The following is a 17,375-nucleotide window of genomic DNA, read 5'->3' as shown; positions in this document are numbered from 1 at the left end:
GGTATGTGATGCAACCTTCCCTGGAAATCCACTGCTCCCCATCCCTGCCTCTGAAGCACTGGAAACGCCTACCTCTTGGGCCAGGGGAGGAACTGGGTGGGGGAAGAGGGGAGTTGAGACAGTGCCTATGGATGTCTTCCTAGAAGTGTCAATCATGCTCAGTCCTGTTCCTTTCAGCTTATTTCAGCAAACCTTGAGCTCCTATTATGTATGGTGGCGCACTAGACATTGAGGAAAAATAAAACCCCAACAGCACCCTCTAGGAGCTCTAGGCGAACCTGGGGAGACAGATGGATATATACATAATGAAAGAGAAAATGATAAGAGTTAGTAGAAGTATAAATAGTGCTGAAGAGGTTGGAGGCAGTCTTTTGAAGCAGGGGGATCTAGAAAATGCCTCTGGGGGAGCTCAGGATTGAATTGTGCTTCAGAAGAAGAGAAGGGCTTTGGACATGGATAGGGTGGATGGAAGACAGTAGGGACGACTTTCCAGTTGGAAGGAATGGATTGGGGAAAAGCAGGGGAAACTGAAGAGTGTTGGATATGTTTGAAGAGAGGACACCTATGTGGTTGGAAGGTAGAAGTATAGGGAGGTCAGTGACAAAAATTGGAAAATTGACAGAGGTGACATTGTAGAGGGCTTTCAATGCCAGGCTAGAAGAGTTCATACATACATAAATATATCTATGTATATATACATATATATATATTCATTCTATTTGCAATGGGAAGATGTCAGGGGGCCCCTGGGTGGCTCAGTTCATCTGTGACTCTTGATTTAGGCTCAGGTCATAATCTCAGGATTATGAGATCAAGCCCTGCGTCCTGCTTGCGCTCAGCAGGGAGTCTGGCTCTCTCCCTTCCTCCTTTCTCCCTCCCCTCCCCCTGCTCCACGCTCTCTCTCTCTCAAATATAAATAAATAAATTAATTAAAAAAAGATGTCCAAGGTATTTTTTTTTTTTGTTAAAGATTTTATTTATTTATTTGGCAGACAGAGATCACAAGCAGGTAGAGAGGCAGGCAAAGATAGAAGAGGAAGCATGCTCCCTGCTGAGCAGAGAGCCCAATGCAGGGCTCGATCCCCGGACCTTGAGATCATGACCTGAACTGAAGGCAGAGGCTTAATGCACTGAGTCACCCAGATACCCTGAAAGAATACATTTTTAAACACATAGAGAAAAAAAGTGGAGCACCTGGGTGGCTCAGTTGCTTAAGCACCAGACTTTGAGTCAGGTCACCATCCTGGGGTCCTGGGATTAAGCCCTGTGTCTGGCTCTCTGCTCAGTGGGAAGCCTGCTTCTCCCTCTCCCTTTGCCCCTCCCCCTGCTTAGAGACTCCTCTCTCTCTCACTCTATCAATAAATAAATAAAATCCTTTTTATAAGTGTTTGTCAAATTGTACACACGTGTTCTAAGAACTAAAACTGTACCTCCACCCCTAACCTTAGAACTCCAGGCTGGAATATACTAGTAACCTGCCACGGAAGGTGTGCTCAGCCTATCAAGTATCATTCTTTATAATCTTTATATGACTGCAAAGTCTTTCATAATATGGACATATCATGTGTTTTTTAACCACTTCCTTGATGATGGGCTTCCTGAGAATATTACTTTGGCTGCCCCAGTGGGTTGACAATTCTGTGAGGAAAGATATCATCATTGTCTTTTTCAAAAACAGTGCCTGCTATTCAATAGCTGTTTAATTGAATTGATCTTCCAATTAACATTCCTACAAGAAAAAAAAAAAAAACCTGGCCAGTTTTATAGTATAGCACAAGTTGATTCTTTGTAAATTTTGTTTACAGGGAATTAACCGTAGAGAATCCAGATAACTCTGGGTGTAATGACATAATAAATCTTCTAGAAAATGAGACTATGGATTTTAGAGCTGAGTGATCCTCTAAGATCATTTAATTTCCCTAAGTGACATCTCATCTGTGTTTCAATACTATAGCAACTAAGAAATGTGTCGATCTTTGGAGTTAGGAAACCATGTATCATCACATTTCCTGAGAGTATCTGTACTTACGATAGCCTAGTTTTCCTAAATGTACTTGCCTCCGTATTCTAATTTGTGGTTGGGAACATAGGACAGCAGACCTGGACCTCTAGAGAGTGAAAGGTTCCAGAGAAGATGCTTATAGGACAAGATAAGCCCTTTGGAGGGGCTGCTCCTTTGAAATCTTCCCTCCATACTCTCTATGCCAACTTGGCCAACCCAATCTTAGTAGAATGCTAAAGGAGGTCTTCCCTGAGCATTGGCTGCCAAGGCAGAGCCCATGGGCAGCTGCAGGAAGGGGCCTCTGATGGACACATCTCAGAGAAGAGACCCAAGCAGCTCGCACATTGGCTGGGCCCTGTCAGGTTGACATTGCAATGGCCATTGTGCTGTCATATGGAGTCACAGCCTTGAGGGGTAATATTGTTTGGCTGAGAGAGGCAGGGGGTTGAGAAATGGCACCGATTTGGCGGCTGGCCATACCTCCTCCGTCATGTGTCAGCCTTCTACTACTACTTGGTTTATTCCTTTGGAGGCTTTGGCTGCTCTTCTCTGGAAGACAGAGCAGGGAACAGGTGGCAGCCAAGAGAGCCTCAGAGGTATGTGATGCAACCTTCCCTGGAAATCCACTGCTCCCCGTCCCTGCCTCTGAAGCACTGGAAACGCCTACCTCTTGGGCCAGGGGAGGAACTGGGTGGGGGAAGAGGGGAGTTGAGACAGTGCCTATGGATGTCTTCCTAGAAGTGTCAATCATGCTCAGTCCTGTTCCTTTCAGCTTATTTCAGCAAACCTTGAGCTCCTATAAATGTATGGTGGCGCACTAGACATTGAGGAAAAATAAAACCCCAACAGCACCCTCTAGGAGCTCTAGGCGAACCTGGGGAGACAGATGGATATATACATAATGAAAGAGAAAATGATAAGAGTTAGTAGAAGTATAAATAGTGCTGAAGAGGTTGGAGGCAGTCTTTTGAAGCAGGGGGATCTAGAAAATGCCTCTGGGGGAGCTCAGGATTGAATTGTGCTTCAGAAGAAGAGAAGGCTTTGGACATGGATAGGGTGGATGGAAGACAGTAGGGACGACTTTCCAGTTGGAAGGAATGGATTGGGGAAAAGCAGGGGAAACTGAAGAGTGTTGGATATGTTTGAAGAGAGGACACCTATGTGGTTGGAATGTAGAAGTATAGTGAAGTTGTGACAGAAAAATCTGGAAAATTGACAGAGGTGACATTGTAGAGGGCTTTCAATGCCAGGCTAGAAGAGTTCATACATACATAAATATATCTATGTATATATACATATATATATATCCATTCTATATGCAATGGGAAGGTGTCAGGGGGTCCCTGGGTGGCTCAGTTCGTCTGTGACTCTTGATTTAGGCTCAGGTCATAATCTCAGGATTGTGAGATCAAGCCCGGTGACCTGCCTTCCCCTCAGCAGGGAGTCTGGCTCTCTCCCTTCCTCCTTTCTCCCCCCCCCCCCCCGCTCCAAGCTCTCTCTCTCTCAAATATAAATAAATCTTAAAAAAAAAAAAAGATGTCCAAGGGTTTTTTTTATTTTATGATTTTATTTATTTACTTATTTTAAGATTTTATTTATTTATTTGGCAGACAGAGATCACAAGCAGGCAGAGAGACTGGCAGAGAGAGAGTAGGAAGCAGGCTCCCTGCTGAGTAGAGAGCCCGATGATGGGCTGGATCTCAGAACCCTAAGATCATGACCTGAGCCAAAGGCAGAGGCTTTAACCCACTGAGCCACCCAGGTCCTTGTCACATTTTTTTTTTAAAGAAAGGAATTTTTATATTATTTTATTATTTTATAATTTTAATTGCCGTATAGTTAACATACAGTGTTATATTAGTTGCAGGTGTACAATATAGTAAGTCAACAATTCTATATTTCACTCAGTGCTTATCCAGATAAGTGTACTCTTAATCCCGTGCACCCATCCCCCACCCCCCATCTCTGGGAACCATGTTTGTTCTCTGTACTTGAGTCTCTCTTTTGATTTCTCTCTTTGTTTTTCCTTTGTTCATTTGTTTTGTTTCTTAAATTCCGCATGTGAGTGAAATCACGAGGAATTTGTCTTCCTCTGACCAGCTTATTTCACCTCGCGTTATATTCTCTAGATCCATGCACGTTGTTGCAAATGACAAGGTTTCGTTCATTTTTTTCAAGATTTCATTCATTTTTATGACTGAACAATATTCCATTGTGTGTTTGTGTATGTGTGTGTATCACATATTCTTTATTTATTCATCTGTCAGTGGACACTTGGAGTCCTTCCATAATTTGGCTTTTGTAAATAATGCTACTCTGGGGACACCTGGGTGGCTTAGTTGGTTAAGTGTCTGCCTTTGGCTCAGATTATGAATCTGGGGTCCTGGATCAAGCCCCCTGTCAGGCTCCCTGCTCAGGGGGAGCCTGCTTCTCTCTCTCCCTCTGTCCCTCCACCTCACTCATCCATTCTTTCTCTGTCAATTGAATAAATAAAATCTTTTAAAAAAATAATGCTGCTATATACATAGTGGTACTATATCCTTTTGAATTAGTGTTTTCAAAGTTTCTGGGTAAATATCCAATGATGCAATTACTCGATAATATAATTCTATTTTAAATTTTAAAAACTATTTTACTTATTTATTTTAGAGAGAGAGAGAGAACCTGAGTGTGGGGGATGGGCAGAAGGCGATCGAGAGAATCTCAAGGAGACTCAGCCCTGAGTGTGGAGCCCAACATGGGGTTTGATCTCATGATTCTGAGATCACGACCTGAGCTGAAATAGAGAGTCGGACACTTCGCTGACTGAGCCACCCAGGCACCTCTCTTCGGCCCATTTCTAATTGGATTACTTGGTTTTTGGGGTGTTGAATTGTGTAATTTCTCTCTCTATATTGGATACTAACCCTTTATCGGATAGGTCATTAGCAAATATCTTCTCCCACTCAGTAAGTTGTTGTTTGGTTTTGTTGGTTGCTTCCTGTGCTGTGCAGAAGCTTTTTGTTTTGGTGTAGTCCTAATAGTTTATTTCTGCTTTTCTTTCCCTTGCCTCAGGAAACATATCTAGAAATATGTTGCTGTGGCCAATGTCAGAGATCTTACTCCCTGCGCTCTCTTCCAGGATTTTTATGGTTTCAGGTCGCACATAGAGGTCCTTTACCTGTTTTGAGTTTATTTTTGTGTATGTTGTAAGAAAATGGTCCAATCTCATCCTTTTGCATGTAGCTGGTCAGTGTTCTCAACACCATTTGTTGAAGAGACTTTTTCCCATCACATATTTCCTCCTTTGTCAAAGATTAATTGACCATATCATCATGGGTTTATTTCTGACTTTCTATTCTGTTCCATTGATCTGTGTGCCTGTTTTTGTGCCAGTACCATACTATTTTGATTGTTATAGCTTTGTAGTAGTATACCTTGGAATCTGGGATTGTGACCCCTCCAGATGTGTTTTTTTCCTCCCCTAAGATTGTTTTGGCAGTTTGGGATCTTTTGTAGTTCTGTACAAATTTTATGATTGTTCTAGTTGCGTGAAAAATGTTCCCTGACATTTAGTAAGTGCTCCCTGGGTGTCTGTGAAATGAATACATGACTTTTCAATTTTAACCCTGGGTGACGGACAAGATGATGGCATTTTGAACAACATAGGAAACATTAGGCAGAAGTTGTGTGGTAGGAGGCTGAAAATGAACTATACCATTTGAAGTGCTTGTAAAATCTATGCGGAGATGTTCACCTTGCCGCTCAAATTAATTGTCTAGACCTGTGCTACCCAGTCCGGTATCCACTGGCCACGTGGCGCCATTCAAATTTAAATTATCCAAAATTACATACAATTTATAATTCAGTTCCTTACTCGCACTGTGGACGTTTCAAGTAGCACATGTGGCTAGAGGCTATCACATTGGACAGAGTAGATCTTGGATATTTCCATCATCATAGAAAATTCTATTGTACAGCATTAGCCTATACTCTAGATCTTGGAGGTAGATCTAGTTATCAACATATTTGGCCACAAAGTTCCTTTCAGTGTTTTTTCTTGTCATAAACATCTCTCAAACACAGCAATCCCACTTGAGTATTACTATCCTCACTAGGACTTCATCTATTTATGGTATGCTGGCTGGTCTCCTACCAACTTTTTCCAGCCTAGAGCATAGAACATAGCCCTGGCTTTATGGAAGAGAAACCACACGCACAGAGCTTCCCACGGCTGACTGTGTCACTCGCCAAAACTGACTGAACCAACAAACAAAATCTCTCAGCACCCCACCACCTGCAGCAGCTTTTCCCAGCCTGTTTGGACCCTGAAAACTTTCGTTGTCAAAATTTGTCAACCCCTTGGGAATTTATACATCGCTTTATCTCTTTTTCATAATACATGATAAGTGACATTAGGAATATAATATTTTCATTTTAAAGCAGCATGTTTTTTAAAGTTGGAAAGTTCATTTTAACATCTTTAAGAGGAAAAGACGAATGCCCACTTTCCCCCATGTAACAGGTGAAGCATGAAAGTTCATTGACTTTAACAGGTGTGCATTGTTCCAGAACACTTAGATATAAGAAAGGGCAAATATAGTTCCTTGTCTACATTGAGTATAATCTGCTTTAAGCCTCCTATGACCTAGGTTGGCTAAAAAGCCCAGGGTCCGTTTTTCCTCCCCCAATCTTTGTACTGTATGGGAGTTCTGGAGCTTTTGCAGTTTATCCCAAATGGTGGAAGGTCATGTCCTTTTTAAAAAAATAAAGATTTTATTTTTATTTATTTAGGGAGAGCGTGTGCGCAAGCAGTGAGGAGGGGCAGTGAGGGAGAGAGAGAGAGAGAAACCTCAAGTCGGTTTCCCACTGAGCATGGAGCCCAATGTGGGGCTTGATCCCATGACTCTCAGAACAGGACACGAGCCCAAATCAAGAGACACTCAACCAACTGACCCACCCAAGTGCCCAGATGGTTAGGTTCTTAAACCATGGGAATAACTGTTGCTTTTCATCTTGGGCATCTGAAGGCAAAAACGGTGGCTCAGGGGCACCTGGGTAGCTCAGTGGGTTAAAGCCTCTGCCTTTGGCTCAGGTCATGATCTCAGGGCTTGCATCGGGCTGTCTGCTCAGCAGTGAGCCTGCTCCCCACCCCCCTGACCCCCGCGTGCCTCTCTGCCTACTTGTGATCTCTGTCTGTCAAATAAATAAAAAAATAAATCTTTTAAAAAAGTGCATAATGAATCTTCGTGATTCCATAACCCAGCTTCAACTCTGACATTGTTTTGACAAGGCAAATGTCGGGTAACATAATTTCATTCCTAATTAAATACGTGTTTCTAAAAGGTAAAGACTCTTTTAAGAGAAAATACTTAATCACAGTATCATTATATGCCTAAAAATTTAACAATCATCTTTGAGTACCATCAAATATCCATCAGTATTCAAATACCAAATGTATCATAAATGATAAAAATCATTTTTTACAGTCTGTTTGACTCAAGATCTAAATAAGGTTCACATATTGAGATTGGTTGGTGTGTTTAATTTCCTTATAATTTGTAGATTCCCTACCTCCATATCTTTCTTTTATTCTTTCCATTTATATGTTAAACAAATGGATCATTTGTCCTCTAGGGTTTTGCAGGCAAGATTTTACTGATTAAATACTCATGTTGTTATTTAATATGTTCCATTTTTCTTCTCTATTTCTTTAAATGGGGAAGTTGGATCTAAGTCTTATCAGAATTACTTTGGAGGGATGGGAGACAATTTCAGAGGTCATGATGATTATTAGGAGGGACACAATTCTGGTATTTTATTTTATTATTATTATTACTTTTTAAAAGATTTTATTTATTTATTTGGCAGACAGAGATCACAAGTAGGCAGAGAGGCAGACAGAGAGAGAGGGGGAAGCAGGGTCCCCGCTGAGCAGAGAGCCCAATTCGGGGCTCGATCCCAGGACCCTGGGATCATGACCTGAGCCGAAGGCAGAGGCTTTAACACACTGAGCCACCCAGGTCTGGTCTTTTAAATGCCATTTTCTAGGGGCACCTGCCTGGCTCAGTCAGTAGAGCATGTGACTCTTGATCTTGGGAGAGTAAGTTTGAGCCCCACACTGGATGTAGAGATTATTTCAAAAAAAATCTTAAAAAAAAAATGTCATTTTCTAAATTATGTCAACACTTCAAAATAGAGTGCCTGGGTGGCTCAGTTGGTTAAGCAACTGCGTTTGGCTCAGGTCAGGATCCTGGAGTTCCGGAATTGAGTCCCGCATCAGGCTACCAGCTCCATGGGGAGTCTGCTTCTCCCTCTGATCGTCTCTCCTCTCATGTTCTCTCTCACTGTCTCTATCTCAAATAAATAAAATCTTTAAGGATTTCATTTTATTCATTTATTTGACAGACAGAGATCACAAGTAGGCAGAGAGGCAGGCAGAGGGAGAGAAAGAGGAGAAGCAGGCTCCCTGCCGAGCAGAGAGCCCGATGTGGGCCACCATCCCAGGATCCTGAGATCATGACCTGAGCTGAAGGCAGAGGCTTAAACCACTGAGCCACCCAGGCACCCATAAATAAAATCTTTAAAAAATAATAATAAATACCTCAAAATAAACTGGACTTTTCAAAAAAATAAGGGGGGGGGGTTCCTAAATTGACCTTTTATCTAAAAATCTTGCTTAATTTGCTTATCAATCCTGAAAATGGATCGGTAGATGCTTTTCCAAAGGCATTTTGTGATTCCCTACACAGTCCCATTGTCTGCATATGATAACTTTATTTCTTCTTTTCTAATCCTATGACTTCTATTTCTTTTCCTTGCTTTGTTGCATGGAGTAAGATTCCCAGTACTGTGTTCAGTAGATAGTGGGGATTTTTATCTTCTTTCGTTATATAGAGGAAGGTTTTCTTTAACTCACCATTTATGCATAATGTTTACTGTGTCACTTTTGTAAATATTGTTTAGCAGATGAAGAAAGCTCCCTTTTACTTCTGGTTGCTAAGAATTTTAGCGTGAATGGGTGTTGAATTTTATCAAGCACTTTTTCTGCCTCTATTGAGATGTTCATATGATTTTTCTTGTTTATTCTATTAAAGTGCTGAAAGACAATGAATTTTTAAAGTATTAAACCAACTGTGAATTCCTGAAACAGATATAACATGTTTGTGACACTGTTCATGATCCTTTTTATATATTGTTGGATCACGTTTGCCGATATTAAGTTTAGGAATTTTGTGTCTGTTTCCATGAAAGAGACTGACCTGTGAGTTTTCCTTTCTAATAATGTCTTGATCAGATTCTTGAATCAAGGTTAATTCAGCTTCCCAAAGTAAAGGGAGAAGTAACTTTTCTTTTCTACCTCATTAGCATAACCAAGGCATTCCTATCACTCAGGAAATTCCCAGTGTTTTTTTTTTTTAAACAAAGCACCAGACAAGTGTCTGACCAGACCGCTTTTTTTTTTTTTAATAGATTTTATTTATTTACTTGACAGAGACAGACAGATCACAGGCAGGCAGAGAGGCAGGCAGAGAGAGAGGAGGAAACTGCTGAGCAGAGAGCCCGATATGGGGCTCGATCCCAGGACCCCTGAGATATTGACCTGAGCCGAAGGCAGAGGCTTTAACCCACTGAGCCACCCAGGTGCCCCCCCAGTGTTTTTGAAGCTCTGTGTCAGGAGTCTGGGACAAACACCAGATGTGTTATTATAACACCACATAGACACACACACACACACACACACACACACACACACAGAGTTGGGGGGGAGATTGAAAAATTAGCTGATATTAATATATTTCTGGAGGCTGATAAATCCCAACTTCTTGAGGCAGGCTGGAAACTTAGGCAGGGTTTCTATTTTCAACCTTTTTTAAAAAAAATTAAATTCAATTATTTATTTTAAAAAATATTTTATTTATTTGACAGAGAGAGAGAGACAGTGAGAGAGGGAACACAAGCAGGGGGAGTGGGAGAGGGAGAAGCAGGCTTCCAGCTGAGCAGGGAGCCAGATGTGGGGCTTGATCCCAGGACCCTGGGATCATGACCTGAGTAGAAGGCAGATGCTTGAGGACTGAACCACCTAGGTACCCCTAAGCATCCAACTCTTGATCTCAACTTAGGTCTTGATATTGACCTTTATCTTGATCCTAGGTCATGAGGTCAAGCTCTCCATTGGGCCCAGTATGGAGCCAACTTAAAACAACAACAACAACAACTGATTTTTGTGTGTTGATACTGCATTCTGTAACTTTGCTAAATTCATTTATTAGTTCTAATTGGGTTTCTGTGTGTGTGTGTGTGTGTGTGTGTGCGTGTGTATTCTTTATATCCTGTAAATAAGATTATGTCGTCTGTGAATAGAGATAGAGATTGTTTAACTTTTCCTCTTCAAAGGAAAGGATGGTTTTACTTTTCTTACCTAATTGCTCTGGTTGGAGTTTCTAGCACAATGTTAAAGAAAAGTAGTGAAGGGGTGCCTGGGTGGCTCAGTGGATTAAAGCCTCTGCCTTTGGCTCAGGTCATGATCCCAGGGTCCTGGGATGGAGCCCCGCATCGGGCTCTTTGCTCAGCGGGGAGCCTGCTTCCTCCCCTCTCTCTCTGCCTGCCTCTCTGCCTACTTGTGGTCTCTGTCAAATAAAATAAATAAAATCTGTAAAAAAAAAAAAAAAAAGATAGAAAAGAAAAGTAGTGAAATTGAGCATCCTTGTCTGTTCACTTCCTTAAAAGAAAAGCTGTCAGGCTTTCACTATTGAGAATGATATTAGCTATGGGTTTTTCATTAATACCCCTTACTATATTGAGGAAATTCCCTTCTATCCCTAGTTTGTTAAGTGTTTTAATTTTTTTTTATTAAATCATGAATAGGTGTTGGATTTTGGCAATCCTTTTTCTCCACCAGTTGAGATAATTGTCCAGTTTTTTTCCCCTTTGTGTTATTAATGTGGTGTATCACACTGATTTACTTTCTTATGTTGAAGCAGGATTCTTGGGAGAATTTTTGCTTTTAACACTTTTATTCAACATTGTTTAGCTAAAACATTTTGGCAATACTATGAATGTTATGTAGGCTCTTGTAATACACTCTCCGAGACTGATTTCATGATTCAAAAGGGAGAAATAAAAATTGTTTTATTTGAAATGGTAACAAATGTAATTCTGCCTTTAAAGTGACTTGGAACGTGCTTGCAAAAAACTCAGGAGTTTATGTTACTGATTGGGAAATTCTGCCCTAAAGGATAAAATAAAAATTCCATCATTTGGCAAAATCTGGCTTCCACTTCTATTTTCAGCTTTTGTCTTAGCAAATGTGCACCTGACACTCCTGACTTTATAATCTTCTTGGGGATATTGCTGTGGACTTGCCTGGAATGCTCTTTTTTCACCTAAAAACTTTCTGATTTTTCAGACTCCAGTACAATTGGCCACTTCTGGAGTAACTTTTCCCATCTCTCCCAGGCAGTGAATCCCTGTCCTTTTATTCTCTGACGCTTATATTTCTGTTATATATTTATTTATTAATATACCTATAAATTTAAATTTATTTATTAATATATTTGGATGTTTCTGTTCTATATTTATTTGCATGTGGTTTATGTGCTCTATATTTACCACACTGTATTATAACTTAGGTGTTTAGACATCTGTTTTCCCTATTAATGTGAATTCCCAGAATACAGGGGTCATATTTACCTTTGTAGTCCTAGCACCCAAGCTACTGCCTAGAACTTAGTAAGCACTCATTAAATGATCTATGAATACATGAATGGGGTGCCAGTTGTGCTGTGGTTATGGACACCAACTGGATCAATATTTGTGTCTGTAAGAGGAAATGTGCTCTTGATTCTCTAACCTAGAACATTTTCTGATTTTATTCTTTTCTTTTTGTGCCTCTCTAGACTTCAAAGAAGCATAAATTCAAAAAGATCCAGAAACTCACAGGTCAGAAAGATCCTATCCTTGATTCTTCAGCTCAAGGCTACTGACAAATGAACTGTGGGTCTGCTTTAAGACTTCAGACTTTAATAACAGGTTGAGGGAGGGAATTGGAAAAAGATTATGTAAATGGAAGAAATGTGCTTATTCTTTCTAGCATCTCCAAAGATGCTAGATTCTTTTGAGCAACTTCCAAAGAGATGTAAACAGATTGATAATTCTTCCTATGCTTCCTTTTCCCATGCTTTCTTGCCTAATTTTCCTTTTGTGTAGAACTCAAAGTATCAGGAAAGAAATTGGGTGAGATTAATGTTTGGTGCAGGAAGTTCCGATAACTTTTTCCCCTGTCATAGGCACTGGATAGAATCCTTTGGGGGAAAAAAATATGTGTTATGAACTTTGGTTCCCCTACTCCAACTCCCTACTCGCATGATTGTTCCTGCTCTTCCAACAGCTTCATCTACTCCACGGTGAAGGCAGCATAGTAGAGTTCAAAATATAAAAACTTGAGCCCTGGGTTAAGTCTGAGCTCTACCACTAATTAACTTAATGACCCTAGGCATGGTTTCACCTTTGTTTTCTTATGTGTACAACAAGGGGGTGGAACAAGGTAGAGGTGGTATCAACAATTAGGGTGCTAAAAGCTTCTTTATCTCTGCTCCCAGCTTCCCAGTGGGAAGAAAATCTTAGGATGAGCTGCTCCGAAGCTAATGGGACACAGTGAGTAGAGTTGACCTTCACTATTTATTCCTCCTCTCTTCAGCTTACTCTACTGATAAACTCTGTAGGAGTGAAGAGAAAGGTACCTAGTACTGTTTTACTTCCTTCAGAATGATAGCTGTTCCTTTTCTAAGTCAAGTCACTATTCTTACTGGTTTCCTTACTAGTACTTTATATCACTTCAGTGACATTGACCTACTCTTGTATCCTGATTTTCAGGTCTCCCTATGGGATGGGCCCAGGAGTTCGCATTCTGGTCAATGGAGAGAAGTCTTCAACAGATCTTCCAACATCTGGAATGTGCAAGGTCAGGGAAGGTCGTTTCTGGGAGGAGGTTGGGTGGCGGAAGTTTTTGTTTTTGTCTTAAGTAAACTCTACTTGAATTGAATTCTCGAGATCAAGAATTGCATGCTCTACCAAAAGAGCTAGCCAGATGCCCCAAAGGTGGTAGAACTTTTAAGAGGGAGGGTGGAAGAGACCAAAGAAGGGAGGTAGGAAGGAAGGAAAGAGGGAGGGAAAAAGAGAGGGAAAAGAGAGATTGTTAGTTGGTTGCTTATTTACTTAGTTTGGGCGGTAAACTATGGCTTCAGATTTGCCAGGTTGTTCCTTTAGAAAAGACGGGAAGGTGGGACAGGCTGGAATTGCTACATAATGATCCGGAGGAGCTGCTGTCCTTAGGAGAATGTTTTGCCTTCTTACAGCCGCAACAGGATAGAACAGGCTCTTGAGGCACAAGCACAGAGGAGGTTGAAGAAGAAATATGGGAAAACCTAACTCCATGTCTTGGAGGTAGGAGGACACACCCCTACTGAGGGAAGACAGCATAGGTCCTCTGAGAGGAGTGGTCGCAGTTCCTCAGATAGAACCCACTGTAGTGCCACTGAAAGAAATGGATGCAGTTTCACTGAGAGGAACAGAGATAGTCATTCTGAGCAGAACCAACAGAACCAGTCTGAAAGGGGCCAGTACAGTTGGTGTGGGAAACCTATCTCCATTGTTTGGAGGTGTGAGGACAAGCCCTACTTAGGGAAGACAGGACCTACTTAGGGAAGACAGCACAGGTCCTCTGAGAGAGTGGTTGCAGTTCCTGAGAGAGAACTCACTGTAGTCCCTCTGAAAGAAATGGAGCAGTCCCTCTGAGAGGAATAGAGACAGTCATTCTGAGCAGAACCAACAGAACCAGTCTGAAAGGGGCCAGTACAGTTGGTGTGGGAAAACCCATCTCAGTCCCTTGGAAGTGAGAGGACACAGGCCTATTGAGAGAAGACAGCAAAGGACCTCTGAGAGGAGTGGTTGCAGTTCCACAGAGAGAATTCTCTGTAGTCCCTCTGAAGGAAATGGATGTGGTCCGTCCGAGAGGAACAGACACAGTCATTCTGAGCAGAGCCTTAGAACCAATATGAAAGGGGCCAGTACAGTTCATGTGGGAAACCTATCTCCATTGTTTGGAGGTGTGAGGACAAGCCCTACTTAGGGAAGACAGGACCTACTTAGGGAAGCCAGCACAGGTCCTCCTAGAGGAGTGGTCGCAGTCCCTCAGAGAGAACTCACTGTAGTCCCACTGAAAGAAATGGAGCAGTCCCTCGGAGAGGAAGTGAGACAGTCATTCTGAGCAGAGCCAACAGAACCAATTTGAAAGGAGAAGATACAGTTCATGTGGGAAACCTATCTCAGTTGTTTGGAGGTGTGAGGACAAGCCCTGCGTAGGGAGACAGCACAGGTCATCTGAGAGGAGTGGTCGCAGTTCCTCAGAAGGAACTCAATGTAGTCCCTCTGAAAGAAATGGACGCAGTCCCTCTGAGAGGAACAGACACAGCATTCTGAGCAGAGCCAACATAACCAATTTGAAAGGGGCCAGTACAGTTCATGTGGGAAATCTTATCGCCGTGTCTTGAGGTGAGAGGACACAGCCCTACTGAGTGAAGACAGCACAGGTCAACTGAGAGGAGTAGTCGCAGTTCCTCAGAGAGAACTCACTGTAGTCCCTCTGAAAAAAATGGGGCCAGTATAGTCGGTGTGGGAAAACCCATCTCAGTCCCTTGGAAGTGAGAGGACACTGCCCTATTGAGAGAATAGAGCACAGGCCCTCTGAGAGAGTGGTCACAGTTCCTCAGAGAGAACTCACTGTAGTCCCTCTGAAAGAAATGGACGCAGTCCCACTGAGATGAACAGAGACAGTTATTCTGAGCAGAACCAACAGAACCAGTCTGAAAGGGGCCAGGACAGTTGGTGTGGGAAAACCCATTTTAGTCCCTTGGAAGTGAGAGGACAAATCCCTATTGAGAGAAGACAGCACAGGCCCTCTGAGAGGAGTGGTCGCAGTTCCTCAGAGAGAACTCACTGTAGTCCCTCTGAAAGAAATGGACGCAGTCCCTCTGAGAGGAACAGACACAGTCATTCTGAGCAGAGCCAACATAACCAATTTGAAAGGGGCCAGTACAGTTCATGTGGAAATACCTATCTCCGTGTCTTGGAGGTGATAGGACACAGTCCTACTGAAAGAAGACAGCACAGGTCCTCTGAGAGAGGTGGTCGCAGTTCCTCAGATAGAACTCACTGTAGTCCTCTGAAAGAAATGGACGCAGTCCCTCTCAGAGGAACAGACACAGTCATTCTGAGCAGAGGCAACAGAACCAATTAGAAAGGCGCCAGTACAGTTCATGTGGGAAAACCTATCTCCATACTTCGAGGTGAGAGGACAAAGCCTTACTGAGGGAAGAAGGCACTGGTCCTCTGAGAGGAGTGGTCGCAGTTCCTCAGATAGAACTCACTGTAGTCCCTCTGAAAGATATGGACGCAGTCACAATGAGAGGAACAGAGACAGGCATTCTGAGCAGAACCAACAGAACCAGTCTGAAAGGGGCCAGTACAGTTGGTGTGGGAAAACCCCTCTCAGTGCTTTGGAAGTGAGAGGACACAGCGCTATTGAGAGAAGACAGCACAGGCCCTCTGAGAGGAGTGGTCACAGTTCCTCAGAGAGACCTCACTGTAGTCCCACTGAAAGAAATGGACGCAGTCCCTCTGAGAGGAACAGACACAGTCATTCTGAGCAGAGCCAACAGAACCAATTTGAAAGGGGCCAGTACAGTTCATGTGGGAAATCCTATCTCCATGTCTTGGAGGTGAGAGGACACAGCTTTACTGAGGGAAGACAGCACAGGTACTCTGAGAGGAGTGGTCGCAGTTCCTGAGAGAGAACTCACTGTAGTCCCTCTGAAAGAAATGGACGCAGTCCCTCTGAGAGGAACAGACACAGTCATTCTGAGCAGAGCCAACAGAAGCAATTTGAAAGACGCCAGTACAGTGCATGAGGGAAATCCTATCCATGTCTTGGAGGTGAGAGGACACAGCCCTACTGAGTGAAGACAGCACAGGTCCACTACTCACTGTAGTCCCACTGAAAGTAATGGACGCAGTCCCTCTGAGAGAAACAGAGACAGTCAATCTGAGCAGAACCAACCGAACCAGTCTGAAAGGGGCCAGTACATTTTGTGTGGGAAAACCGATCTCAGTCCCTTGGAAGTGAGAGGACACAGCATTATTGAGAGAAGACAGCACAGTCCCTCTGAGAGGAGTGGTCACAGTTCCTCAGAGAGAACTCACTGTAGTCCCACGGAAAGAAATGGACGCAGTCCCTCTGAGAGGAACAGACACAGTCATTCTGAGCAGAGCCAACAGAACCAATTTGAAAGGGGGCAGTACAGTTCATGTGGGAAAACCTATCTCCGTGTCTTGGAGGTGAGAGGACACAGCCTTACTGAGGAAAGACAGCACAGGTCCTCTGAGAGGAGTGGTCGCAGTCCTCAGATAGAACTCACTGTAGTCCGTCTGATTAAATGGAGCAGTCCCTCTGAGAGGAACAGACACAGTCATTCTGAGCAGAGCCAACAGAACCAATTTGAAAGGGGCCAGTACAGTTCATGTGGGAAAACCTATCTTCGTGTCTTGGAGGTGAGAGGACACAGCCTTACTGAGGGAAGAAGGCACAGGTCCTCTGAGAGGACTGGTCGCAGTTCCTCAGATAGATGTCACTGTATTCCCTCTGAAAGAAATGGACGCAGTCCCACTGAGAGGAACAGAGACAGTCATTCTGAGCAGAACCAACAGAACCAGTCTGAAAGGGGCCAGTACAGTTGGTGTGGGAAAACCCATCTCAGTCCCTTGGAAGTGAGAGGCCAAAGCCCTATTGAGAGAAGACAGCACAGGCCCTCTGAGAGGAGTGGTCGCAGTTCCACAGAGAGAACTCACTGTAGTCCCTCTGAAAGAAATGGACGCAGTCCCTTTGAGAGGAACAGACACAGTCATTCTGAGCAGAGCCAACATAACCAATTTGAAAGGGGTCAGTACAGTTCATGTGGGATTACCTATCTCCGTGTCTTGGAGGTGAGAGGACAAGGCCCTACTGAAGGAAGACAGCACAGGTCCTCTGAGAGGAATGGTCGCAGTTCCTGAGATAGAACTCACTATAGTCCTCTAAAAGAAATGGACGCAGTCCCTCTGAGAGGAACAGACACAGTCATTATGAGCAGAGCCAACAGAACAAATTAGAAAGGGGCCAGTACAGTTCATGTGGGAAGACCAATCTCCGTGTCTTGGAGGTGAGAGGACACAGCCTTACTGAGGGAAGAAGGCACAGGTCCTCTGAGAGGAGTGGTCGCAGTTCCTCAGATAGAACTCACTGTAGTCCCTCTGAAAGAAATGGAGGCAGTCCCACTGAGAGGAACAGAGACAGTCATTC

General features: G+C 43.1%; 1 protein-coding gene and 1 pseudogene across 2 annotated transcripts in view; one reads left to right on the top strand and one right to left on the bottom strand.

Annotated features, from left to right (window-relative positions):
- Window positions 1-12,862, top strand: part of LOC309871784 (glucokinase regulatory protein-like) — a 42,334-nt gene extending 29,472 nt beyond the window's left edge. Inside the window, exons 8-9 of the mRNA XM_082745219.1 lie at window positions 11,881-11,923; window positions 12,583-12,862. Of these exons, the coding sequence (XP_082601345.1) occupies window positions 11,881-11,923; window positions 12,583-12,612 (73 nt within the window). The 3' untranslated portion in view covers window positions 12,613-12,862. The remainder of the gene's footprint in view (window positions 1-11,880; window positions 11,924-12,582) is intronic.
- Window positions 1-17,375, bottom strand: part of LOC309870608 (glucokinase regulatory protein-like) — an 878,156-nt pseudogene that overhangs the window by 636,468 nt on the left and 224,313 nt on the right. The gene's annotated exons all lie outside the window — the stretch shown is intronic.

This window comes from Mustela nivalis (assembly GCF_964662115.1).
Source record: "Mustela nivalis genome assembly, chromosome: 8".
NCBI lineage: Eukaryota > Metazoa > Chordata > Mammalia > Carnivora > Mustelidae > Mustela > Mustela nivalis.
Note: the sequence above shows the minus strand (reverse complement) of the source record. Positions and strands in the feature narration are given on the sequence as shown.